Source organism: Eptesicus fuscus, chromosome 13, assembly GCF_027574615.1.
Source record: "Eptesicus fuscus isolate TK198812 chromosome 13, DD_ASM_mEF_20220401, whole genome shotgun sequence".
NCBI classification, from domain to species: Eukaryota; Metazoa; Chordata; class Mammalia; order Chiroptera; family Vespertilionidae; genus Eptesicus; species Eptesicus fuscus.
The window spans coordinates 83,073,459-83,100,566 of record NC_072485.1 but is presented as its reverse complement, the minus strand read 5'-3'; the positions used below and the strand labels follow the sequence as shown (position 1 = coordinate 83,100,566).

The following is a 27,108-nucleotide window of genomic DNA, read 5'->3' as shown; positions in this document are numbered from 1 at the left end:
AGTCATAAAGAGGCGGCTGTGGCGCATTCACGCAAATCCCACCCGGCATCAAGTGAATGGAAAGCACACAAAACAAACGTAATCCCACGAGGCTGACCAGAACAAGTCAAACACATGAGAACATACGCTGCTCGACCACTTACATGAAATCAAACCGCGCACGGCCGTGAGGACAGGCTGGGGCCACAGGAGGACGGCCTGCCCCGCCGCCGGGTGAGAGCCGGGGCTGGCAGGCTCTGCTCCGGCACCTTCCCACGCGGACAGTTCTCAACAGCCTCAAGGTTGAAGGGAAGCTAACCAACTACCAGCTTTTCACTCTTGCATTTACAAACCGTGCCAAACACCCTGCATTCTAAGAACTAAACTAATACGTTAACTGCATGAAATAACTGAGACCAAAGCCCGCCCTGAGTTCTGCCCCGTGTACACACTTACTCTGCTTAATCTGGAGACGGCCAGAGAGACGGAGGTTTTAAACTCGTCTGGGTTCTTCTGCGCCAAGGTGGTGATGAGGCTCGTGGCAGCAGTGACCACGCCCTGGAAGGAAAATGCATGCACGCTATGCATTCCGATTCCATTCAAAATACCGGAAGCTGTTAAACCTCTCGTGTTAAAGCCATCCTTCAGATACAACTTTAAATAAACTAAGAGCAACAAACTGGCAGCCCACGAGCCACCTCCGGCCGACTGGCTCGGCCCACGCTATTTCTGAAGGTGGAGATGGCACACGCAGTCCCCACACTCCAGCCCACCCGCCAGGGCGGGGCAGCAGAGGGCAGCCCCCCATCCTTGGCGCCCGGCCGCCTGCCTGGGTGTGGACTGTGCCCCAAGGCATCATCTGCAGCCTCACTTGAATCTTCATGACCCAAAAGTGAGGTGTGGGAAAGGAACTGAAAAGGCCCACTCGGCCCCTTTGTGAACGTGGCTGCTTCTCTGCCACCAAGTGGGTGGCCCCTAGAGCATCACCAGGCCCACTGCCCCCCCCCACTGCGGGACCTTCCCAGCAGCACAGGAGTCTGCGCCATCCCAGCACAACTCGTGGTCTTGGCTCTGGCAGGAAGATACTGATTCAGTAAAGAAGATTCCTCACAAATATAAAAAGATCAAGACAAAATGAACAATACTTCCCGGTGAAGATGCGAACAAATCAGCTCAGGAAACTCCCCTGGGGTCAGGTGCGCCCCTGCTACCACCCCCACCCCCACCCGGACTCTGGGACAGAGCAGGAGAAGGCAGCGCCCTGCGACCTCATCGGAGCCTGGCTGTGCGGGCTCGGCTTTCCGGGGAGAGAGCGAGCTGCACAGAAGAGACGTGCTAACTGCCTATCGGTCCTTGCTGGGCAAGGTAAGTGCCAAAGACTCCCCAGGCCAGACAGAGAGCTTCACCAACTCCGTGTAACGGGCAGGTTCTGCCAGGCCAGAGTCTGGGCCTGGCCTGGTTCCCCTACCAGTCCTACAGGATCAGACGGACAGCCCACCAACCAGAGCTGGTTGGGCTCCTGAGCCTGGTACAGGGTTTGGCTCTCCCGCGTCGCTGCAGTCCCTGTGGAAAGGGTGCTGTAGGCCAGCCCCTGCTGCACGGCAGCCTACTGTGGCGGACACGGGACTCGGAGGTGCCCTGCTGCTCGCAGACCCCCAGGCTCTGAGCCTGGGCAGGTATTCACGTCGAGGGCCCAGGATCTGAGCCCTGTGGCTGCAGGAGCTCCCCTGATGAGGTGGCAGTGACGACCGCCAGAAAGCTCTGAACCCGAACAGCGTCTACAGAGTACCGAGCCCCAGGAAGCCGTGCTGCACACCTACCCCTCAGGCCCTCTGCCTCCTCCCGTACCACCTGGCCTTGGGATGGAAGAGGCCCCAGGCCCCAGCTCTAAGCCTTCGTCACCCCTGGTTCAAGCCTGGGTCTGTGTGAAGCTGCTAAACCTCTGAGCCTCAGTTTCCTCATCTGCAAAGCTGGGAAAGCCCCACTGCCTCATGGGGCCCCCTGACGGGCAACCTGTGACCCGAAGCCTCCCAGCCCCAGCCTCCAGCACTGCTTCCCACGTCCCTGGCAGAGTCTGACCCTGAGTGCCCGGTGTGAGCGGGTGCATGGCTGGCACAGGAAGCCCCTCCCCCCAAGTCCACCGGCAGACGCCCAGCTCCGTCCTGAGGAAGGGGTGCCTCTGGCCGGATACAAACCTTCCCGGTGCGCGTGCGGCCTTGGTGTAGGGACAGCTCACCGGGCTGCCACGCCACAGCCAGCTCTCACCTCAGAACCTCCATGCAACGACTGTTTCTAATCTGACTTTTAAGGTCGATTTCTCTTCTGAAAAAATTGTAGTAACCGCCCAGCATATCATACCCTCTGCTCGGCGGGAAAATCTTCCTGTTTCCCTTCAAGTCTGATCCTCTCACGTATGCCACAGAATTCAGGCAAGATAAGGCCACTCTGTCCCACACCTGCTCCTACCTGACCTTGCCTCCCATGTGCTGTCCCCACACGCCCCTCCAGGGTGGAGGTCTGACCACAGGCACTGGATCGCTCTCCACCTCCCAGTCCTGTCCACACACGGGCACGCCCTCGCTGAACAGCTGACCTCTGCTTGCTGTCTGCACCCAGCCTGTGGGTGGTCCCCCAATGCCGAGTTCCAGGTGAGCCAGAGACCACGTCCGACTCATCCCCCCAGGCAGGGGGCCCGACAGGAGCGCTGTGTGTGCCGCCCTGACACTGAGCAGCCACGCGGACTGCGTCACAGTGGCCATTCCTGCAAAGGTTTCTGGGGGAGGGCTCGTCCAGAGGCACTTACCAAGTGCTGATCGTTGAGGAGGTGCACCACTCGGGACGCCCAGTCGCCCGTGGGGACCAGGTGGGGAGACGTCCGGTACAGACGCAGCAGGCACAGGGCGGCGCTCTGCTTCGCGCTGTCCATGGTGTCTCTGAAAGACAGACCCAGCGGTCACGGACAACACAGCCCGCACGGCCCGGAGCTGCGAGAACACCCACCCCAGCAGAACCGAGCCGGAGGGCCAGTGGGCCGGCTAGAAGGACACGCAGAGGACAGCGCTTCAGCCTCAGGGAGAGTCTGCTCTAAAGAGCTGCCTAAATGGACCGCGGGAAAGAGCCCTCTCCCCGAGGCTCGGCCCTAGCGCCCCAGCTGCTGCAGGTGGCCCTGGCTGTGCAGGTAGTCAGATAATGTTCCTCTCACTGTTTGCACTTGACCTTAGCCAAAAGGCTGGAAGCGATCTCTTTTATTGTTTGAAAACGTTTTTTCGGTCAACCTGGAGATTTCCTCGCATCTCCAAAACCACCGCCAGGCGCCCTCCCAGCGTTGTCCACCTGCCCCCTGCCTGCCCCCAGCACTGAGAAAGCAGGGCCAGTGGCTCCAATGCCTGCGCCTCTCGGGTGGCTGCGGTGAAAAGCCTGGCTTTGGGCTGGGGAGCACCGGGAGGCTAGGTGGGGACCCCTGCAGACACCTTGGGGGAGGGGGGGGTCTGTCCTGGCAGGAATGTTGGCTGAAGGCACAGAATGTTCGTTCCCAGTGCTGTCTATGCCCTTCCCCCACCCCCCAGCCCAATCTGCTCCAGGCCCACCAGGGAGTGCTCCAGGGCGGGCTGCCGAACACCCGCCAGCTGGTGAAGTGCGGAGGAAAGAGGGTTTGAGGGCTATCTTTACTATTCACCTCCCTTTCGGCTCTTTTATCCCTGACTGAGGGAGGGAGGGCCGGGAGGGGGCGGGAGAGCTGGACTGGACTCCTCCTGACGTCTAACCAGCACCTCGTCTCAACTCGTCCTGTAAATTCTCTAGGAAGTTACGTAGTTGATTTATTGAGAGGCATTTTTCAACAAGTGGCAGGACGCATACCCAGCCACGAGGATCTTGGGGATCTCCCCAGCAAAGGCCTCGGCCATCTCCCGGCTGCCCACGTTGGCGATGCAGTGCAGGGCCAAGCCCATGAAGGTGGGGTTCCGGCTGGCCAGGTCGTTCTTGATGGCGTTGTTGATCAGGCGGATCAGTTCGCTGTTGGAGTTCACCAGCACCGAGATGAAAAGGTACCCCTGGTCCGAAAGACAAGAGAGCAGAAAGCTCCTAGCCACCTAGGTCCACGTGGCCCGGAGGCCCCGGCAGATCCCTCAGCCACAACCAGCCTGGCACGATCCCTTAGCGGCGGGCTGCGCTAAGACATGCTGTGCAGGACTGGTGGGCGCGGGGCCGGGAGGTGGGGCCACTTCTGTTACGGAGGCCAAGTCTCTGCTTCCGACTCTGCAGGGGAAGTCCTGCAGGAGGAGCCTGAGAGGCAGTCAGACGTCCCCACGGGAATCAGACACCGTGGCCTGGCCTTCCCCCCAGTCCCACTGCCTCTGATCGTGATGGGTGAGTACCCTGGACTCACTGCCGTCCTGAGAGGGCAGGGGCTTGCCTCGACTGTAACTAAAATCCCTGGGTGACTTCCAGAACCCACTGAGGGCTGTCCCCCCTTGAATCTGTCTCTGTGCCGCAGCTCCCCCTCTCTACCCGGGCCAAACTCCAGCCCGTGTCACCCCAAGTCCACCTGCTCCCCAGGCAGCGGGCACGTGATTCCTCCACACTCGTCTGGTCTCGAGAGGAGACCCATGAGAGCCCTGCGCCCTCCAGCCCCGAGCGGCACTCACAATCTGCTTCTCCGTGTATCTGTTGGAGCTCAGCAGGTTCACGGCCTCCATGTGCCCAAAGTCAATGTCGTGGCCCAGGAGGAAGATGAAGAGCAACTTGCAGACGTACTTCTTTTTACTGTAGCCATCAAGAGCCTTGTCACCTAGGAAGGGAAGCCGAGAGCTTCAGAGGAACAAGGCAGGCAGCGAGGAGTGGCCTGTGGCACAGGCAGTGGCCCCACCAGATGCACGCCGGCCCTGTGCTGGGCACAAAGGGCACCTCGGCACTGGGTGCCGACGCACCTGGCACTGTGCAGGTTCCCCTCTGAACTCGAGAGCAACACTAACGCTTCCTGCCTCGGCACCGCACACATGTTCCGCACCGCCAGGGGCTCTGCCCCGCTGCTCCCAGCGACAGGCCTGGGAACAAAAGCCCTGCTCGCGCCACACAGCCCACGTGTCCATCTCCATCAAGAAAGTGTATGCGGCCCTAGCTGGTTTGGCTCAGTGGGTAGAGCGTCGGCCTGCGGACGGAAGGGTCCTGGGTTCGATTCCAGTCCAGGGTACATGCTGGGGTTGCAGGCTCATCCCCAGTGTGAGGTGTGCAGGAGGCAGCCAATCAATGATTCTCTCTCATCACTGATGTTTCTATCTCTCTCCCCCTCTCCCTTCCTCTCTGACATCAATAAATATATATTAAAAAAAAAAAAAAAAGAGTGCATGGGCTGGCTCCACCAGCATCTCCCCAAATACTCCAGCACCTGCTCCCGGCCCCCCAGGAGCAAGGGCCAGGCCGCAGTGTGCCCAGCATCCTGGTGGCCGCTCCAGGGCACCGCTGGGCCTGCTCCTCATTCTGCAGGAGCCCGAGTCCACTCCCAACTGCAGAACTTGTCATCAGTGCCACTTCAGCTCCACAGGCCCCCTGGGTGCTCGGGCCCAGGGCAGATCCCCTACGCGCCTCCCTCACCGCCCGGTAGGTGGCGCTGGAGAGACAGCTGAGGACTCCTTCAGCCCCAGAGGCCACTGCCTCCTGAGTCTCAGCGGCACCTTAGTAGTGTCAGTGTTCTTTACAGTGATCGCCCCTGTGGCCCTCAGTGAGGTTTCTCTCCTGACTGCCCAGTCTAAGACAGGCCTCAAAATGTTAGTTTCAGTATTGGTCTTTAATTCCAGCAATCCCAAACCGTCAAATCGAGGCTTTCTGAGCTGTAAATGGGGACAATGATAGTGACAGCCATGTCCCTGGCTTACCATGAGGATCGAAGCCAAGAGCAGGAGGGTGGATGGCCACAAACCAGAGGCATCCTGTCTGTACCCCGCAGCCTGTCCGCCTGTCTGAGGCCCGTGCCCTGGCGGCCCTTGCAAAAGCGGGACACTGCACGGCTGAGCAGCGCCGGGAGAGTGAGCGGACAGCACAGGCTCACGGGACAAGGGAAGCAGAAGCGGGCTCAGGACAGGTATTTCCTTTCCTGTCTCTCAGAACCCCGAGTCTCTCCCCAGCTAGGCCTGCCGTGACACCATCCACGGAGTTCTCCCGGGGGACTGCAGGTCTCAGTTCCAGAATTTCCATTTGGTCTTATTTCAAAATCTGCTGTCACCTTTTACACTTTGAGTCTCCTCTGAGATCCTCAGGCTTGTTGATGACTTCTTTTGAGCGGTGAGCCTTGTTCTCTTTGTGGCTGTTGCTGCTGCCTCTGCTGCTCTGGCCACGCCTTCAGGACTCCCTGCCCGTCCTCTGTACTCCACGCTGGTGTCGCCCTCGTCCCCGGAGAGCGCACTGCAGGAAGCCCAGGCAGCGCTGTAATAGCACCTCCCCAGACAGGACCGTTTCTCTCACCTTCACCAAGTCCAGGCCTCAGGTTCTGCAGGGCGTCCCAGTGTATGCAGCCCGGCTGATGGTGACAGGGTGGCTCATGTCGTCACTGCTGCCTGAGGCATTGCCTTGGGGTCCCCGCTGACAGTGGAAGGGTCTCCACTTTGGGTGTCTCTGGCTTTTCCCCCTCTAGCCAGGGTTGCTCACATTGGGGGCCATCCTGTGCCCCGAAGGTGTTCAGCAGTCTCCCTGGCCTCCCCCGACTAGATGGCAGCAACACCCTCCCACCCCGAGATGTGACGGCCAAAAATGTCTCCAGACTTTGCCAAGTGCCCTGGGGGGAGTCACCTGGTTGGTAACTGCCCTGGAGAGGTGCTTCCTGCTGTGTCTCCGGGTGGGTCAGAGCCTGTCGAGGCGCACAGCGCGGCGGCACTCCTGCGGGCCCCTCCTTAGAAAGGCCCAGCGTCACTGCCCTTTTCCTCGAGGAGGCTCTGCAGGCGGTTTCTGTGTCTCTCTTTAGGCTGTTTTCAGTCCAAGGGTTGGTCTGGGCCGCAGTGGCTCCCGAGCACCTGAGCCGCGGCTGCTGCAGAGGGTGGGCTCCGAGGCACACACCCGGTGCCGGAGCCTCGGTGGGAGTCTGACACACGCAAGGTTCTCCTTGCCCACCGGTTCACGCTGCAGTGGGGCTCAGGTGTGCTGTTGGGTCAAATGCAGGCGCTCACTGCCTTCCCTTCCTTCTTTACCGGGAGTCCTAGGACGTTTGGAATTGCGTGTGTCTGCGTGTGACCTGCACAGTATTTCTAGGGACAGCACGGATCTAGACCATCTAATCTGCCATAAGGGGTACAAGTCCCCAGAGCACCCTCTGCAGACAGGGCTGGTGTTCTCATGCTTGCTACTAGTCAGGGCGCACGCGCGCTCAGTTAACGCCAACTGGTTAACAGACAGGGGCAGCCTCCTCCCTACGCAGGCCGGCTGGGCTGAGAGGCATGAAGGCGGAGGAGACAACACAATCGTGTTGTCCCAAAGCATCTGTATGGACGGCCGGGAGATTCGCCATCTGAAGAGCCAGGAACTTCCCATAACAACATGACTAACAGGTATCAGGACTCCCGTCCTAAACAGGCGTCTATGTGCGTCCACACGCAGACCATCCGGGCAGCAGGCATGGCCCTCCCTTCAGTGGGGAGCTGACGGGCCCGCTGGCGGTCTGCCTTCCTGGGCTTTCCAGCCACGACTAAGTGATGGCGTGGCCAAGGGACTCACTGTTCCCACGTTCCTACCCAATGCCCGACTCCAAGGCGCAGATGGACACTGGCAGACCCACGTCTCCACCTGCTGCCTCCCCGCCCCCACCCACCCGGCCTCCCCCTGCACTTCCGCTAGTCCTGCGATCCCATCAAGGGTCTGCCTCACGGACAAACCACCGGGGGGCATCAGTGCCCCATTTTACAGCTCGGGAAAGAGGCACCAAGGGTGAAGGGACTTGACAAGGTGACACAGCTCCTAAGCCTCAGAGCAGAGACCTTGCCACCACCGACAGTCCCTCCCTCCAGGAAGCAGTGAAAGCCATCAAGGCCACACCAGAGGTGCACAGGAGGCCGGGAGCACAGAGCTGCTCCACAGCGTCTGTCACACGGGAAATGCAAACTAAAGCGACGGGACACCTCTGCACACCACCAGTCGGCCAGAATCCAGCACCGACACCCCCAGTGCTGGGCGGGCGCGGGGCAGCGGGATTGCTCTGTGCTGGGGACGCAGATGGTGCAGACGCCCGGCCAGGCAGGTGGTGGTTTCTTACAAAACCAAACATGCTCTCGCTGTCAGATCCAGCAATTGTGCTCCTTGGTGTTTTCCCAAAGGAGCCGAAATCCATGCCACCAACAACCTGCACAGGACGCTCACAGCAGCTTTCTCACAACTGCCAAGACCTGGGAGCACCGAGAGGGCCTGCGGGAGGCGAGGGGTAAATAAGTGGGAGCCCATCCAGACAGTGGGACGGTATTCAGCGCTAACAAGAAATGAGCTATCAGGTCAGGAAAAGACCGGAGGAAACTTAGATGCATGTGACTGAGTGGCAGAGGCCGTGAAAGAAGCCGTCTGCGACTCCGACTCTGACCCTCTGCTAAAGGCAGAGCTGTGGGGGCGGAGCAGCTCAGTGGCTGCAGGGGGGACACAGGGTTGTCAGGGCAACAGCACCACAAAGGTGGACACCTCTGTCCAAACCCTCAGAATGTCCAGCAGCACCATGAGCCTGATGCTCCTTGGACTCTGGGTGCTGATGACGGGCCGTGCAGGCTCATGACTGAAAGGCAGTCACCGTCTGGTGGGGACGTCCATGGGGGGAGCCTGTAAGGGGGGGGGCGGGCAGGCGTACCTGGGAAATCTCTGTACCGTCCTCTTAATTTTGCTGGGAGCATAAACTGTTTTGAAAAAATGAAGTCTTAACAAAAAAAGGTAAATTTAAAATGTTTAAGCAGTGAAGGTTACAGACATCCCCTCATAAATACACACATGAACAAACCATTTCACATACGATCTCAGGAGCTCCATGGACTGAGAGCAGCCTTGGGCTCGGCTGCAAGTACTCCCCTGGGGTCAGCAACTCCCAAGCCCCACTAGTTTTCCCATCACCTGGCAACACAGTACTCCCCCGGGGTCAGCGGGCACCCCAGTCAGTAACCCCCGAGCCCTGCTAACTTCCCCACCACTTGGCAGCACAGGGAGCCACCGCCAAGCAATCCTGTCTCCTGTGCCCGGGTTCCTGGCTTGGCCCCAGCCCGCCTTCACCGCGGTCCAGCCAGGCTCTAAAGTCTGCCAGAGACTGGAGCCAGGCCCCCAACCTGTCAAATCAACTGAAAACTAAGGCTTACACGCTAAGGCTTCACAAATAAGTCCTTACGGCTGAAAATCAACACCGCCTTCTTCAAAATTAGATGGGTGCTCGGGGAAGTGTGTCCCCACAACCTGAGTGGATCAGGTAGCATCATCAACACGGCAGGAACACGCTTTGGCATGAGAAGTGCTCGAATCACTTGACAAAAGTCCGAACCAGGAACCAGTGGCCTCGGGATGCAAGTTTTGATCTGAGGCTCCCACTCTGAGCCCATATGGGGTCTGCGGGGTCTGCGGGGTCTGCGGGGACTGCGGGGTCTGCGGGATCGGCAGGCTCGCATGCTTGGGGCACGGACGAGAGTCCCCCCCAGCTCCGGGAAGAGCTGGGGATCTGGGAAGGGGCCAAGCTGTCTGGTCGACTACACAAAAGTCAAACAGGTCGAGAATAACCAGTGGCCTGACTTCAAACATGCTTAACTTCTAACAGCATGAGAGTAACAGTACTAAAACCTTAGCTTTGGTTTAAAGTGGGGGGAAAAAGACAATATTAAAAGACTGAATCCCTCCTACATAAACGTACAATAGAGCATTTCACAGAAGGGCTCCCACACACTTACCTTTAAATTTTGACCGAATGTTTGCCAGCTCCTTGTTTATTCTCTTTATTTCTGCTTCTTTACTTTTGCCTAAAAAAGAGCACAAATATGTTTCTTTAACTGCCTCTCCACCCGCACCCGTTCCCTGGTGAGACGGACACGGAGCGTCAAAGGCAGAATCTCTGCTTTCAGAAGCCCGACGAGCAAAGCAAGCTGCCTCGGCCAGGGCCGGGGCGGCAGGGCCGGGGCGGCAGGGCCAGGCCTCCAGTCCGGGCGGCAAGTTCCTGAACGCCAGCCTTCGTTCACCTTTTTGCCCAGTTTTGGAACGAGAAGCACGCAAACACCTGCTGGGCTTTTCCCAGCTCATCCTTTACTCCTGGCACGCCTGGCTGTGCAGGTCATGTTCACGGTACGAACCTTCGCCTACTCAGGCTTCCGGTGGTCTCTCCTGATGACGCCCACCACCCTACAAACTGACCTCGCCGCCTTTGCAGCCTGTGAGGTGCGGGATTCTCCAGGACACAGTGGCCGTCGAGCTCTGGCTCCACCCTGGCCTACTGCTAGGTTGGCCTTAATTCAACAAACACATGCGTGCCTTCACAGCCTGCGTGGAGCATGGACGAAGCACGTGCACAGGAGGGCATGCATATGTGTGCACCTCTCTGGGCCACTGTGTGCATGCCCATGTGTATGTGCCTCTGTGTGTGCCTGTGTGCACCTCTGTGTGCACCTCTGTGTGCCTCTGTGTATGTAGCTGTGTGTGCCTGTGTGTGCCTGTGTGTACCTGTGTGCCTTGGTGCACCTGTGTGTGTGCCTATGTGCATGCCTGTGTGCCTCTGTGTGCATGCCTATGTCTGTGAGTCTCTGTGTGCGCCAGTGTGCACCTCTGTGTGCACACTATGTGCGCCATGTGTGCATGTGCACCTCTGTGTTCCTCTATGTACGCGCCTGTGTATGCCTCTGTGTGTGCCTGTGCACGTGTGTGTCTGTGTGTGCGTGTGCATGCTTCTCACAGGTGCACAGGACTTTGTCTGTGCTTCTCTCTGGTATGTCCACTAACTGGGCTGTCACCTCGATGCCCTCCTCACGTGGCAATAGCAGCATGAGGATCAGGAGGACAAGCCCACAAACATGAGCCTAAACTGGATGGTTTCTTCGCTTTTAGTCCGGGCAGCAAGGCTACTTCCAAGTGTCAAAGCCTGCAAGCGCCCCAGGGGAATTCCGTGGGAGCAAAGTGCTACACTGGTCACAGGCAGCGCTCCAAGGGGAGGCGGGAACGGAAGCCCAGTGTGGCGGGGGTGACTGGTAACCCACAGATTGACACATGGAATCACATCGTTAGGAGGCCACCATCCCGCAGGCCAAGGGCAGCCTGGGCACGGCGGTAGGCTTCCGGGGCGCCAGCGCATGCTCACTCCAGCTGCTCTCCTCCCAGACAGAGGGCTCACACAACTCAGCCACCCACACTGTCGGGAGCAGCTCCAGCAGGAAGCTGGTTTTCAGATAAAGAATTTGCTCTGGGGAGGGACAGGGTTTACTGCCCTACACGGACTTCAGGAACCAACCGGCACTGGGCCAGGCCTCACCAGGCTTGCCGTCTGACCTCTGTGCCACCTTGCACCGTCTCTATCTCAAATGTGGCAGGTGGGTCGGCCGCTGAAGACGCCAAGCTCGTAACAGGCACCCACGATGGACTTGGGCTCTGCTGGCTAATGAGTAACCTGCACTGGCCGCAACCTCTGCCCAAAAACAAGCCACCCGTGCGCCCAGCGAGCAGCAGAGAATGCCGCCTGGGCACGGGGCTTGCTAAAGCTCCTGGGGTTTCAGAACGGCCGTCCCGCTAGCCAGTGCTTTCTCCTGATTTGCGCTGAACCAGCCAACGGGCAGTGTCTTATCCTGGAAGCACCGAGTGCAGGAGCCTATCGCCCAGGTTCAAGTACTAAGTCTGAAATTCACAGTCAAGTTTGGTCTAAAGGAAGACTTCATCTTTGTATAAAATGAATTCACTGAGTACATCAAAAGCCCTAAATTGACCAAAAAGGCATTTATGAAGGAAGATATCATTGCTAACATTATCCTGAGGGCGGGCAGCGCAGTGGTCAACAGAGCAAATTCCGCAATTGAGCCAGGACACACCGCCCGCCAGGTCTCGGGCTGCACTGACCCTGGGCATCACCGCCACCTCTCCGTGCCTCGGCCTCTCCATCAGTGGCGTGAGGAGGACCCAGCAGAACAAGCAAGAAGCACACGCAAAGTGGTGGCCACAGGACACTCACCCTTCCCGTAAAGCACGGGAAACAGGCCTTGGAGCAGACTCCTCAACAACTGGACTAACTGCTCTCCGAGTCAGAGGGCATCATGCCAGAGGGCGAGGCCACGGGCGACCCTGACCCATGCCCCGGGATGCCTTCATCGGCTGTGCTGGGACATAACTCACATCGCCCCATCCACTCACTGAAGCACACGGTTCCCTGGCTTTGGTCCAGTCAGAGCCGTGCACCCACCACCACGACCAGCCCTGTAAAAAGTGCGTCACCCCAGGGAGGGCCGGCCGGCAGCAGCGCGCACAGCCCCTCGGCTCCCAGGCCCCGCTGCGCCCCCCACAGAACGGCTCCCAGGGTCCTTTCTGAGGGCTCCTTCCACCTCGCTGTTTCACGGCAGGAAGGGCCAGTGCGCCATCCCTCTTACTGCTGAAGAACATCGCGTTACGTGGACATGCCACGCACTCTTTGGCGGGCGTGGGCCATTGCTCCTCTCCGGCTGTTATGAATAATGTTGCCATGGACATTCATGGGCCGGTTTCTGTGTGAACACGTTCTCGTTTCTCTGGGGTGGACACACCTGGGAGCAGAACTGCTGGGCCTCATGGTCACTCTGCGCTTTCCGTCTGAGGAGTGACGAGCTGCTCTCCCGAAGGGCAGCCCCATTCTCCACCACACTTGTCACCGCTGTCACTTCAGCACCGCCATCCTGGGGGGGTGAAGCGGCATCTCATCGTGGTTTTGATTTGCATTTGCCTGATGGCTTTTAATGTGCTCACTGGATATCTGTATATCTACTTTCGAGAAACAAATTCAAATGCTTTGTCTACTTTTTAATTCAATATTCTGGATACAGCCCTTCCAAACACTTTCATTCTTGGGTTGTCTCCTCACGTTTTTGGTCAATTCACCCTTTTTGTCACTTGTCCTCTGTCACATCTGAGAAGCCATTCCCCAAGTTCACAAAGACTTACTCCTGTTTCTGGTCCTATGGCCTCGGCTCCTGCACTAGGGCTGACATCCTGAGTCAACTCGGAGCGTGCTGGGGGTCAGGGTCGTTCCATCCTTTTGCATGTGGTTTACGTAGTCGTGACGGCACCACTGGCTTAAAAGACTACTTACTCTTTTCCCCACGGGCTGTCTTGGCACTCTGGTCAAAAACCAACTGACTGAGCCCGGCCGGCGTGGCTCAGGGGTTGAGCGTCGACCCATGAACCAGGAGGTCACGGTTCGATTCCAGGTCAGGTCACATGCCTGGGTTGTGGGCTCAATCCCCAGTGTGAGACATGCAGGAGGCAGCCGATCCATGATTCTCTCTCATCAATGATGTTTCTATCTCTCTCTCCCTCTCCCTTCCTCTCTGAAATCAATAAAAATGTATTTTGCCCTGACCAGTTTGGCTCAGTGTCAGCCTGTGGACTAAAAGGTCCCAGGTTCGATTCTAGTCAAGGGCATGTACCTTGGTTGCAGGCACATCCCCAGTAGAAGGTGTGCAGGAGGCAGCTGATCGATGTTTCTCTCTCATTGATGTTTCTAACTCTCTATCCCTCTCCTTCTCCCTTCCTCTCTGTAAAAAATCAATAAAATATATTTTTAAAAATAATAATAATAATAATAATATATTTTAATAAAATCAACTGATCGAAATGTAAAGGTTTATTTTTTTCTCCTTTAATTTTTTTCTTTATTGATTAAGGTATTACATATGTGTCCTTATCCCCTCCATTGTTCCCCCCACTTCCCCCCACTCATGCCCTCACCCCCTGTTGTCTGTGTCCATTGGTTAGGCTTATATGCATGCATACAAGTCCTTTGGTTGATCTCTCCCCCTTACCCTCACCCTCCCCTACCTTCCCTCTAAGGTTTGACGGTCTGATTGATGCTTCTCTGGATCTGTTTTTGCACATTAGTTTATGTTGTTCATTATATTCCACAAATGAGTGAGATCATGTGATATTTATCTTTCTCTGACTGGCTGATTTCACTTAGCATAATGCTCTCCAGCTCCATCCATGCTGTTGCAAATGATAAGAATTCCTTCTTTTTTACCACAGCGTAGTATTCCATTGTGTAGACGTACCATAGTTTTTTAATCCACTCATCTGCTGACAGGCACTTAGGCTGTTTCTATCTCTCATCAATGATGAATTGTGCTGCTATGAACATAGGGGTGCATATATCCTTTCTGATTGGTGTTTCTAGTTTCTTAGGATATATTCCTAGAAGTGGGATCACTGGGTCAAATGGGAATTCCATTTTCAGTTTTTTGAGGAAACTCCATACTGTTCTCCACAGTGGCTGCACCAGTCTGCATTCCCACCAGCAGTGCACGAGGGTTCCTTTTTCTCCACATTCTCACCAACACTTGTCATTTGTTGATTTGTTGATGATAGCCATTCTGACAGGTGTGAGGTGGTACCGCATTGTCGTTTTGATTTGCATCTCTCGGATGATTAGTGACTTTGAGCATGTTTTAAGGTTTATTTCTGTACTCTCAATTCTCTCCCATCAACCCGTGTCCTTGCACAACAGCCTCCTGGACACTGCGCTGAGGCTGGGCGTCTGCATTCATAGAGAAGCTGGCCTTTGGTCTTCTGGCTGCGATTCTCTTTCTGGCTTTGGTATTGGGGACACTGGCCTCACAGGACGAGCTGGGAAGCGTTCTCTCCTCTTCTATTTCTCAGAGTTTGTAAAGATTGGAACTGATCTTTGGCGTGTTTGGTAGAATTCATGCATGAAGCCATCTGGGCCAGGGTTTGTTCTTGTGGAAAGTTTTTAAATTACTAATTCAATCTCTTTCCTTGTTATCAGCCTGTTCAGATTTTTCTTCTTTAGTCAGTTTCAGTTATTTATGTCTTTCTAGGAATTTCTCCATCTTATCTAAGTTAGCTAATTACTACTCATGGTACTCCACTACACTCCTTTTTACTTCTGAAAATTCACTAAAAAAGTCCCTCCTCTCTCCTGATTTTAGTCATCTAAGCCTCCTCTCTCTTCCCTTGGTCAGTTGGGTCTATTGAGTGTTATTTTCATTCTCTCCAAGTGTGTTCTTAATCTCCCTCGCGTTGTCTTCTTTGCCCCACTGGTTCTATCGGAGGCTGTTTAATGTCCACGTCTGTGAATGTCCTCCTGGCTCCTGGCTTCTCACTCTTCCTGTGGTTGCAGAATAGACTTTGTGTGCATTCAGTCCTGTGAAATGTGTTGAGACTCTGAGGCCCAGTGTATGGCCTATCCTGCAGGGCATTCCTGTGCACTGAGAGGACGTGTCTTCTCTTCTTGGGAAGGGGAGAGTCTGTGGATGTCTGGTAAGGCAGCTGGCCTACAGTGTGAGTCTTCCACTGACTGCTAACCTGTCTAATTGTGGTACTGATTTCTGAAAATAGGGGGTTAAGGTCTCCCACCATCGCCAGATTGTCTATTTCTCCCTTCTCCATGTATATAGGGGCTGTACTTAGGTGTAGATATGCCTATAATCTCCTCAAGGGGTTGACCCTTTATCATTATAAAATGTTCTTCTAGCCCGGCTGGCATGGCTCAATGGTTGAGAATCAACCTATGAACCAGGAGGTCACAGTTTGATTCCCCATCAGGGCACATGCCCAGGTTGCGGGCTCGATCCCCACTGGGAGGCATGTAGGAGGCAGCCAATGCATGATTCATTCTCTCTCTCTCTCTCTCTCTCCCTCCCTCCCTCCCTCTCTAAAATCAATAAAAATACATTTAAAAAATAAAATAAAATGTTCTTCTATGTCCCTAAAAACAATTTTTGCCTTAAAGTCTGTTTTGTCTGATATTAACACAGCCGCTCGGCTCTCTTCTGGTATCTCTCATTTGTGTCTTTTCATCTATAGTGCCTCTTGAACACAGTGTATGGTTGGAGCATGTGTTTTTTAAATCCGTTCTGCCAATCTCTGCTCTTTAATCCACACAGTGCCTCTGAGCTCCTCCCCCGGCCGCCTGTCAGAAGCCTCGCCCACCCCTCCTCCAAGGGCCTGCTCCATCCCCACCACCTCCACTGTCACCAACACCTCTTATCTAGACTGGAGCAGCCTCCCCTTCCACTCGGCCTCCCTTACTACTCCCCACGGAGAAGCCAAGCATCCTGTACATATAATCAGAGCTGTCACTCCCTCGGAGAAGCGCAGGCTCGCTGCCAGGCCTGCTGCCAGGCCTGAGAGCCCAGCAGTCTGACTCCGTGTCTGCCCCGCCCCCACCCCCCGCACTCCAGCTGCACTGGCCCCACGCCCTGAGCAGAACCAGCCCTTCGCCACCCAGTTTCTCCCCTCAGAAGGCAGGTCCCAGGCAGCACTCCTCAGAGGCCTCCTGGGGCCCCTCGTCCCCTGTCCACCAGGAAGCATGTTCTAAAAGACATTTCTATTTTTAAAAGGTGAAGTTCAGGGTCTAAAGTAACTCTGGAAACTTAGGTATCCAAACTCCTCTGGTGACTCATTATCAACAGCAGTGGCGATCAATACTGGGTAACCACAAAGAGAAACTTCCATTCACTGTATCCCGTTACCGACAAGCAACTGCTCGCCACCCAGATGGTGTGTAGGAGACAAGCCCTCTCGACGCCCACCTCCTCGCTTTGCTTCCTGGGTTTCAGAGACGCGCACTAACCCACAGGAGCAGGCCCCGCTCTGCACAGCGGGACACGGGGCCTCCGCTTGCTTGCTTCAGGTCGGAACCAGAGTAAATGCCCCAGAATCCCATGTTCTCTTTAAAATTCCATTAGGAACACACGAACAAGCTCTACAATGAGAACTGCTGTCCAAATTAGATTTAATGAAAAGTGTTATTACTTCATTTAAAAATTAAAAAGAAAAAGTACGAAAAGTTAAATTATTCTTTCCCAAGGCCTTCTCTCACGCAGTGATTAATCCCAAGTATAAATAATGGCCTTATGGTCTTGAAGGTGTGTATGTGTGTGTGCGTGTGTGCGTGTGTGTAATATAGAAAATTAGTCAAAACCATATTTAAAAGGAGAAGACTGTATCACAACTTTGGACATGGACAGAGCTGGTCATGCGATAAGTGACAGCCTAACAGCAACTGGGACCAGCGGCCTGCAGGAGGGAAGAGGGGTCGGTAAAGAGCAAACCCGCTCGGACAGAGACCTGAAGGGATGGGGAACTGGAGGTGCCAGGTGCCTGAGGAGCAACGTCAGGGGGGGCTGGGCGTCCATGGAAGGAGCAGCAGGGCCCGCCCCAGACCCTGAGCCAGGCCCCTCCCCGCAACCCCAGCAGGAACACAGAAGTGCCAAGCTCAGTGAGACTGGGCGCCGGGCTGGGTGCGAGGCAGCGCAGCGGGAAAGCACGCTGCATGGCGGGCTCACTGATGGAGACGCCCCTCCAGAACAGCGGCAGGCTTACACCACCCCCCCCAACCAGGAGAGACTGCGGGCTGCTCCGAGGAAGGCTGCAGAGACCCTCAGCTGGCACCTGCCGGAGCCCTGCACATGCTGGCCGGCGCTGGCACCTATTAGTGGACGGACACCAACCAACGGGCGTCCAGAGACCAAAACAAGCCTAAGAGAGGGGTTCCCGCACAGAGGCCATGCAGAGGACACTCCAAAACAGCCAGCACTCCGACAAGAACAAGAGGAGACTCGGCTTTAAGGACCAGATGCCACCGAAGGAGCCTCCGACAATAAGAAAGCCCTCGAATTAAGACAGTGAGAGCAGAAATCCAAAATCCAAAACAAGAGCCAGAGGACGAAGCTGAGAGCCTGGGGAACAGAGCACCACAGAGAGAGAGGGTGAGAAATGAGAGGAAAAGATCAGAAATGTAAGGCAAGAGGCTGAATTTCTACTGTTATCAGATTACTGAAAAAGAGAAGGTGAAAGGAAATTGTCAAAAGACAAAACAAAAACCAAACCCAGAGCACAAGTTTCCAGAGTGAGTGTGGCCGCCCGGCCACGCCTAGCGCAGCGTCCTCGCATCCAGACCGCTGGGCCAGGGAGAGCCACTTCCAGCCTGGACTTCCAGCCCAGCCAACACCGTGTGAAAGGAATAAATACTTTCAAAAATGCAAAATCTCAAAACAGTTTCCGCTCCTGCATCATCTTTCGCAGCTGCACCAGCACATGCACCCCCTCTGAGTACAGATGCGCACGGGCCCAGAGCACAGACAACTGGGTCCCCAAAGAAAAGGTCCAGCCAAACAAACAACAAGTGTTGGCGAGGATGCGGAGAAAAAGGAACCCTCGTGCACTGCTGGTGGGAATGCAGACTGGTGCAGCCACTGTGGAGAACAGTATGGAGTTTCCTCAAAAAACTGAAAATGGAACTCCCATTTGACCCAGTAATCCCACTCCTGGGAATATATCCGAAGAAACTAGAAACACCAATCAGAAAGGATATATGCACCACTATGTTCATAGCAGCACAATTCACCATAGCTAAGATTTGGAAACAGCCTAGGTGCCCATCAGCAGATGACTGGATCGGAAAACTGTGGTACATCTACACAATGGAATACTATGCTGCCATAAAAAAGAAGGAATTCTCATCATTTGCAGCAACCTGGATGGAATTGGAGAACATTATGCTAAGTGAAATAAGCCAGTCAATGAAAGAACAATACCACATGATCTCACTCATTTAGGGATAGTAAAGAACATTATAAAGTGGTGAACAAAAAGATAGATACAGAGACAGTAAAGCATCAAACAGACTTTCAAATTACAGGGGGAAAGTTTGGGAAAGGTGGGGGAGTTATGAAATCAAACGAAGGACTTGTATGCATGCATATAAGCATAAACAATGGACGCAAAACTCTGGGGGGGGAGGGCATGTGTGGGTGTGTGGTGGGGGGGTAATAGTAAGATATGTACACATATAATACCTCAATAAAAATATTTAAAAAAAATAAAAAAAGAAAAGAAAGTTAAAAAAAAAGAAAAGGTCCAGCCAAAAGCGAGACCCTTCCTGGTGGCCGCAAGTCCCAGAGCAGCCCCACCAGCAGGGCGTTCCCACCAGGGTGGGGGCTGAGGCTGCCTGGCTGCCCCCCCTCACAGAGGCTCTCACGGTCGTGTCCCAAACGGGGCTGCAGGGCAACAGGTGCCTCAAAAAGTAACAAAGCCAAAGGCAATAGCTAACTCCAAGAAATTAAAAGTTGAGCCCTTCTCAGCTGAGAAGGGTATTTTAAGACACAAATTAAATGCTATTCATTAATGAGATAAAATACTGCAACATATTAGAGCAGGGGTGGGGGGCCTTTTTCCTGCCAAGGGCCATTTGGATAGTTATAACATCATCACAGGCCACACAAAATTACCAACTTAAACATGAGCCTGCTACATAACGCCAAACACGTCATTAACTCCCCTGATGCCTTGGCAGGGCCAGACCCAGTGGTTCTGCAGGCCTTCTACAGCCCCGGGCCGGATGATCTCCCCCTGCATTAGAGAGCGGGAGAAGGGAGCTCAGGGAAGTGGCAGCCTCATCTTCCACAGTACGAAGTCAATAAACAATGACTAGTGGGGACACTCGGAGGCCGTATGAAAAATCACATTTTAAAGATGAGAGAAGAAAGGGCTATAATATGAGAATGACTGACTGAGAGCCAGGATGGGACGAGGAGGGTCATGTGTTCAGTCAACTGCTTAAACTACATTCTCGGACTTTAAGTTTTTTAAAACATTTAATTGGGGACAAGACTAGAACAACAAAATGACAAAATGCATGCAACTGGGAAGACCTGCCCAGTTACCACTACAGCACCCCTCTCCCACCCAGGGAGGAGCGCCACCTTCGTGATAAATACTCCGGCACATGACCACCCACCCACCGCCAACCACGGCTCCTCCAACAGTCACTCCCGCACACCCCAATGCAGGCGTCCCACCAGCCCAGCCTCTCAGCTCCTCCACCAGGTGAGCAAACTCCCAACACCCACTGCCCCCAGGACCTACGACCCACCATGTCTCTCCCTCCCTATCCTCAGCCCCTCTTGGCCAGCCTCAACCCCAGCACGTAATCAGCCCGACCCTCCTCCTCCATCTCTGCACCTGCTTAGCAAACCCCTCCCTGCCAAACGCAGCTCTTGGCCAGCTGGCACCTGAGCCTGCACAGCGAGGCGCCTGGGACCCACACCCCAGTCGCCAGGCTGGCCTCACACCTGCAGCCCAGGGAGGCCCACCAGCTCTAACTGCTTCTCCTCCACCTCCTGCCCCTCCCTGGCAGCTGGGGACCCTGCTCCCTGCTCCCACCTCCACCTGCCCCTCTGCCTCTCTCCTGGCCCTTCCTCCTGGCCCTTCTCCTCATCAGCCTGCAAACAGGCTCTAGTCCCCCACTTCCCAGGAGTCCTCACCTTTCTCACCTGGTTCAGAGCCTCCTGACTTGCCTCCTACTTTCCCTCCCCTCCCCTGCCCTCAACACAGCCGTGAGAGGACCCTTCCCGAGGCTAGGCCCCCTGCTCACCCTCCACTGGCTCCTGCAAGCCCCGCCACCTGCCTCTCCCCTCCACCCAGCTCTCTCCCAACTCCTGCTCCAGCCACACTGGTCTCCCTACCCAGCGGCCAGCACTGCAGGGCCGGCACACCTGAGCCTGGTTACATTATTAAATGGCAACCCCCCTTCCCTGCTGTATTTTCCTCTGCTTGTCGTTTGTAAGGGACTCTGTTACACTTGTCTACTTCACTGTCCTCACTAAATGTAAGACACGTGAGGGTATCCCTGCCTGCTTCGCTCAGTGAGTAAAACAGCGCTCAGTAAGCTTGCTGAACGAGTGCATTCACCTTAAGGCAAGGATCCTGTGAGTTAGCTGCCAGGGCAAAAGGAGCCCTGCAGATGTGACTAAAGCAGGGAGTCAGCTAGGCCTCGTGGGTGGGCGTGGGCGGCCTGGTCTAATCAGATGAGCCCTTACCCACAGGTCACTGCCTGCAGGCAGGAGATGTGGCTGATGTCAGAAACCCACGGCTTTAAAGGGGTTCACTGGAGGGCCTCTGGGAGCCTGAGAAGGAAAGGGGGGGGCCAGTCTGCCGCAGGGAGCAGGGACTGGGCGGGAGCCACACCCCAGTCTCCAGAGGGACGGGCTCACAGACACCTGGGGAGACTGCAGGCAGGTCCCGCTGAGCCAAGTGGGCGGCTCCCACCTGCACTACGGAGCGGAGCGCTGCTTGGTTTGCTGCTGGGGCCACAGAGCCACACCCTCTGCCCTCAGCGGTCAGCAGCTCCTCTCTCTCCTCTACAGCAAAACGCAGTGCCTGAGACTCACGGCTCCCATCATTCCCATTAACCCGCCACATCAGCTTCGCCAGCTCAGTCCTCCCCTGACCCACCTGCTGCCCCCCCCCCCCCCCGGCAGAACTAGCCCAGCACTGGGGTTCGGAGAGACGTGGGTCTCCATGGGCTCTACCACTTCCTAGGCAGTCAGGTGGCCTTGGGCTCCTGCGCCTCAGTTTCCCCGTCCGTAGAGAGAATCACAATACTAATGTCACGTATCCCATGCAGCTCAGATGCATACATGAGGGGCTGGTGCCGGGAGCACACCTGCCCACAGGAAGGACACGTGTGGCAGTGACCTGGTGCTGACCTGCACTCTGCCGCAGTGACCGCCTGTCTCCTGCTCCAACACCAGCCCAGACGCTCCTCGGAAGCCAGTCTAACCATAGGACTGACCCTCCCACCTCAGGCAACGACAAACCTGCACAGACGAGATGAAACGGTGGTTTCCGCCCTGGCCGGTGGCTCAATGATTAGAGCGTGCAGCGGGCAGCTGATTGATGATCTTTCTTTCATTGATATCTCTATCTCTCTAACCCTCTCCCTTTTCTCTAAAAATCAATTTTTAAAAAGAGAGAGAAAGCTACAGAACTGTATTTTTCAATAGCAATAAATGCAATTCAAAAATGTTCCAAAGCAGTCATTTTCTTGCTATAATTTTCTATTGGCTATTTTAAAAGACATTCAACATCAATTTAGTGTTGTTTTTAATGCTTTTTAAGCTGCTCTCTCAACCACATCACATGGAGGAGGGCTGGCCACAGAAAATGCAAACCTAAATCCCGCTCCGCACAGCCTCAGGAGGCTAAGTGCTCCAGGCACCCGCTCTGAGTAACAGCCCGTGAGGCTACCAGAAGGGTTTTAAAGTTAAGCAAAGCACCCTCCAGTGCGAAACAAACACCAGCGGCCCACGGGGATGCTGGCCTCCAGCTCAGCCACCCGCAGGCACACCACACCAGCAGGTGGGAAGAAAGGTCAGCGTCCCAACTCCGAGGACCAGGACCAGGACCAGGACGGCTGCAGCACCGCACCTCACTGGGCAGAGACCTCGGGCTCTGCAGGCCCCAGGGGCAAAGGTGGGAGAGGGAACTGAACCAGGGCCGTCCGAACCCCTGGGGAAGTGTGACCAAAGCCAGCACAGCCAGCAGCTCTGAGGCGCCGCCGGAGGCTGAGGGAGCTCCAGGGAACGCGGCGGGGAGAGGGTCTCGGCCTCACCGCAAAGGCGATCCTCTCCGTCTGGGGCCCAGGGTGCGTGTGGACACATCCCTGCCCTTCTGTTTCTTTTTTGAAAATAAAATGTTTTTGAGAGAGAGGAAGGGGGAGAGAGAGAGGGAGAGAAACACTGACTTGTTTTTCCACTGATTCACGCATCCATTGGCTGCTTCTTGCATGTGCCCTGACTGGTTTTGGAACCTGCAACCTCGGTGCATCAGGAGGATGCTCTAACCCACTGAGCCACCCGGCCAGGCCTCCCTGCCCTTCTTAAATCTGCAGCACCCACCCCCACTGAAGAGGCACTGGACCCACCCAGAAGCTCTCTGACCCCACTGCCTACACTCTCATTACTGGGTGACGGTGCCCCACCTCGCTCCTCTCTGCCAACAACGCTGAAGGAAAACGATGCAGGGTTGGCAGGAAGTGATGTGTGAAGGCAGGTGGGACCAGAGTCAACTGCATCTGTGGGCACGGCAGCACATGGGCAAGGCTAGGACTCATCTCCCTTCCCCCACGTGCCCCTCACTATCGCCACACTCTGGGTCCTCTTCCCAACTCAGTCTCCGGTGGAGAACAGGCCACTTCCGGCCTCTGGGCCGAACCCTCCCGCCCCCTGGACCGAAGTGCAAGAGCCAGTTCTAGCTCAGCCTCAGCGCCCACCTCCACGGGGAGCACCGACCTGAACTTCTGGCCAGAAAGTCTCCTCAACACAACGGCACACACTGCGTCTCATGACATTTCAACCACGTCAGCTTCCACACCAAAGTCGGGAAGACTGGAAGAAGGCGAACGCAGAATCGGCAGGTACATACAGCTTTGCCATCCGAGTCTTGGCCACCAGGTGACCTCTGTTTGCCTGTGAGTAGCATCCGTTCACGTTAAGCTGGAACCTCCATGCCGCACCCTCTGTGGCTGACAGAGCTCCCACCCTGGGTTCACGACCAAGCCTACTGCTCTTCGGTCAGGCCCGGCCGTGCTGACCAGTGAGGGCGAGACCCGAGGGCTGTGCCTGTGTACCTTGCATCCGTGTCAGCACACCGGATGGCGTAGGAAGGGGGCTAGACACACTTCCACAGAAAAAGAACGCGACAAGGCCACAGGCAAACAGGAAGCACCCCAAGGTCTGACCTGGTGCCGCCTCCCTCATCCCTCTGCCCTCCCTCTAGGACCTGCCCGCCTCTAAATCAGAGAACCCCTCGGGCCAGGGCCCACCTCGTCCACCTGGAGCCTCCTTCTCCCCTGTATGTTCAGGAGGTGCTCGATCAAGGTGAGTGCACGTCTGAGCTCCTTAAGGGGACACTTCTCTGAACCCCACACAGTAGGTCACATAACAGGCCCAGGGGCATTCCAGATCCAAAACCTAAGCCCAATCTGTCCCAGAATTCCACACGCTCAGGCTTTAGGAGGAAGCACAGTGTGTGGGTGTGTGGCCATCACCCCCCCTCCCCGCCCCCTGGCGCATCCTGGAAGCACCCTGGTGAGCCCTGCCGGCCAGGGCGGCCACACAGCTGTGGGGCAGTGCAGGGCCAGCCTTTTGGCCAAACCAGTCCACCAGAGACTTACAGAAACAGGCGCTTCGTGTTTGGGGCCCTCCAAGTGTTGAAATTGGAGCTACAGGAGGACGGCCTCATCCCAAGAACCTGCAGAGAGGAGCAGGTAAGATCCCGAGGAGTGCAGCGCCCGTCCCGGGAGCGGACACCGGAGTCGCGCTCCCCAGTCACGCTGGTGCAAACCCCTCAAACCCTCCCCTCCGGTCCGACTCTATTTGATACTGTGAAAGCCAAGGACATGCCACTGAACCCCACAAAGATGGGCTTTCCAATAACTCTGCGAAAACAAAACCCTGACACATACTGCTGCCAAAAAACAGAGTGGAAATCATTTTAAGAGGAAAGAAAAGCAATTCTAAGGCTGCGGCGTGAGAACACTTATCGCCAGGACATGTCCACGTGTCACAAAAGAGTTATCTCCCTTCAAGCAGCCGGGGGGACATGGGAAGGACACGCAGGCAGCTCCTGGGAGCGGCAACCACCAGCCTGGGCAGCAAAGTCCAACTGGACCAAACCTTTCCTTCCTCCCCGCGGCGCCCCCCCCCCCTCCGTCACAGACTTCCTTAATCAGCTTCTAAGAAACGCAGATTATGCATGAGTGCAAAGAAAAGATGCCAGAGGAGCATTCTTTTTCAAAAAGTCAGCATTTTTAAACCATACAGTCAAGACTAAAATGAACCTTACTTTTTTTTTTTCCGAACTTCAAAAGTTACAAAGCAGACTGGCAAATTCTGATCCTGATGGTTATTACTACGCAGGGAAATCAAGTGCCGACTTTAATTTTTACACGGAAGTTTACGCTGAATCTAAATTTTTATGTTCGGTTTCTCCATGTCCAATGTCTGACTCATGCAATGGTCTCATGAACAAATAACATTTTTTAAACTTTAGTCATGCTGAAATGCAACGCACCGAGCTGCCGTTCCAGCCGACACGCAGGGACCAGAGCGCGTTAGGAGGAGCGGGGAGCGCTGAGGGTTCCTCCGCCGGGTCAGCAGCGCCCGCAGCGAACCCGCGAAACCGCATGCTTTCTCCAGGAACTGGGAGGTCAGGGTTTTGCCAAGTGGCTAATTACACCTCCACGTGTTCCCTTCATCTGCGGGAGCGCCGGGAGGGATGAAGTAAACCGCCTCCAAGCGCAACCCCGCACCGTGGCCGCACCACCCAGCTGGGGGATGAGCGGCAGGTCCTGCCCGCTGGCACCGGGGCTGGTCTCACAAGAATGAAGGCCGTCACGTCTCCCTTCACGGCAGGCCTGGCGGCGCACAGGCCGTGCGTTCATTGTGATGCCGGTGCCTCTCGAACAACAAGCGCAGATCCACTTAACACGACTTCTCTCAACACGTACACCGTCGGCCCTCCGTGTCCCTGGGCTCCACGTCCACAGCGGGAATCCACGGATGCGGAGGCCGACTAGACACGGCTCTCCACCGTTGTCCATGAGGGACTCGAGCATCCGCGGATCTGGGTACCCACGGGCCTGGAAGCCAATCCCCCTGGGATGCTGAGGGACAGCTGTGGTTCAGTTTCTGGGGAATCAAAAGTTAGAGGCAGGTTTTCAACTGCACGGGGTCGGCGCCTCTAACGGCCGCATTGTTCAAGGGTCGACTGCATATGACTCTCCTTCGCCACATCGCACGCATGTCAAAGCCAACAGCCGTCCCACGTCACTGAGTGAGCAGCAGTAACTGTCACGCTCCCAATCGCAGCAGTGCTGTCTTCCTCGAGATGGCCTGAGGGGTGCAGTCAGGGCGCTGGCCTGGACGGCCTCAAGGGCACAGTGCTGAGTGAGAAGAGCCCACCTCACAGGGCGCACCACAGCCTCACGCAGCCCCTTGGGGAGGGATGCAGGCATGGAGAACAGACAGTGGCTGGGGGGGCGGGGTGTCTGGCTACACGGGGAGCACAGGAGCTTTGCCATGATGAAACAGCTCTGTATCTTGATGGAGCGGGGTTACGCAAAGCACGCAAAGCTGCACGTGATAAAGCGCATGGACCACACACACACACACACACACACACACACACACACACGATGCATGTCAGTGCACTAATACTGGTGAAGTGTGAATGCGCCCGTGTCAGTGTCAGCGTCCGGTGTTGAAACTGTGCTGTCAGTGAGACTTCTATCTTAGGGAGGCCGAGTGAAGGCAACTCCCTGTCCATTTCTGTGCAACAGCCTATGAATCTGTATTTGTTTCAAAATAAAGAATTACAAGCCTGGTCGGTTTGGCTCAGTGGCCAAAGCGGCGACTGAAGGGTGTTCGCTTCCGGTCAGGGGCACGTGCCCAGGTTGCAGGCTCGATCCCCAGTACGGGGACACAGGAGGCAGCCAATCAATGATTCTCTCATCACTGGTGTTTCTATCTCCCTCTCCCTTCCTCTCTGAAATCAATAAAAATATTTTTAATATATAAACAAATAAAAAAAATACTTTAAAACTGGGACTAAATGAAAGCAGCAGCGTTTTTTTTTACCGCCAATTAAAAAAGAGAGCAAAGCTCCCTCGCTCCCACACGCTGAGCGTGCATGAGCTGATCCAGGGGCTCTGGGGGCAGTCTATAAGGAGGGGTCGAGCGAATGGAGGCACTGGGCTGGCTCACTCCCTGTGCCACAAATGCTGGGGCCACTCACCCTTCCCATGCTTGGAGGTGCCCTGTCCCCAGCCAGTCGGCCAGAAGCAGACCAACGTGAGAGGTCCCCAAGGGGATAACTGAGGAAAGCTGTTCAGAAAGACAGAAGGGCCCAGTGGCGTGGCCTAGGGGTTGAGCATCGACCCATGAACCAAGAGGTCACCCGTTCAACTCCCAGGGCTGGGGCTCCATCCCCAGTAGGGGGCATGCAGGAGGCAGCCAATTGTGTTTCTCTCTCATCGTTGTTTCTATCCCTCTCCCTTCCTCTCTTTCTAAAAGTCAATTAAAACATTTTTTTAATGATGCTAACTCATGAGATCCTTTAAAGAGAGAGCGACAGAAGGGAGCTGCGGTTTTAGAGCTGAGAGAGAACAGA

The 27,108-nt window shown here is 55.6% G+C and overlaps 1 protein-coding gene across 2 annotated transcripts in view; it reads right to left on the bottom strand.

Annotated features, from left to right (window-relative positions):
- AP2A2 (adaptor related protein complex 2 subunit alpha 2) overlaps positions 1-27,108 on the bottom strand; it is a 45,510-nt gene that overhangs the window by 16,210 nt on the left and 2,192 nt on the right. For both annotated transcript variants that reach the window (XM_054724859.1, XM_054724860.1), the window contains exons 2-6: positions 9,867-9,935; positions 4,626-4,768; positions 3,838-4,031; positions 2,783-2,912; positions 436-537 (exon numbers count right to left, since the gene is read on the bottom strand). In XM_054724859.1, coding sequence (XP_054580834.1) covers positions 436-537; positions 2,783-2,912; positions 3,838-4,031; positions 4,626-4,768; positions 9,867-9,935 — 638 coding nt within the window. The remainder of the gene's footprint in view (positions 1-435; positions 538-2,782; positions 2,913-3,837; positions 4,032-4,625; positions 4,769-9,866; positions 9,936-27,108) is intronic.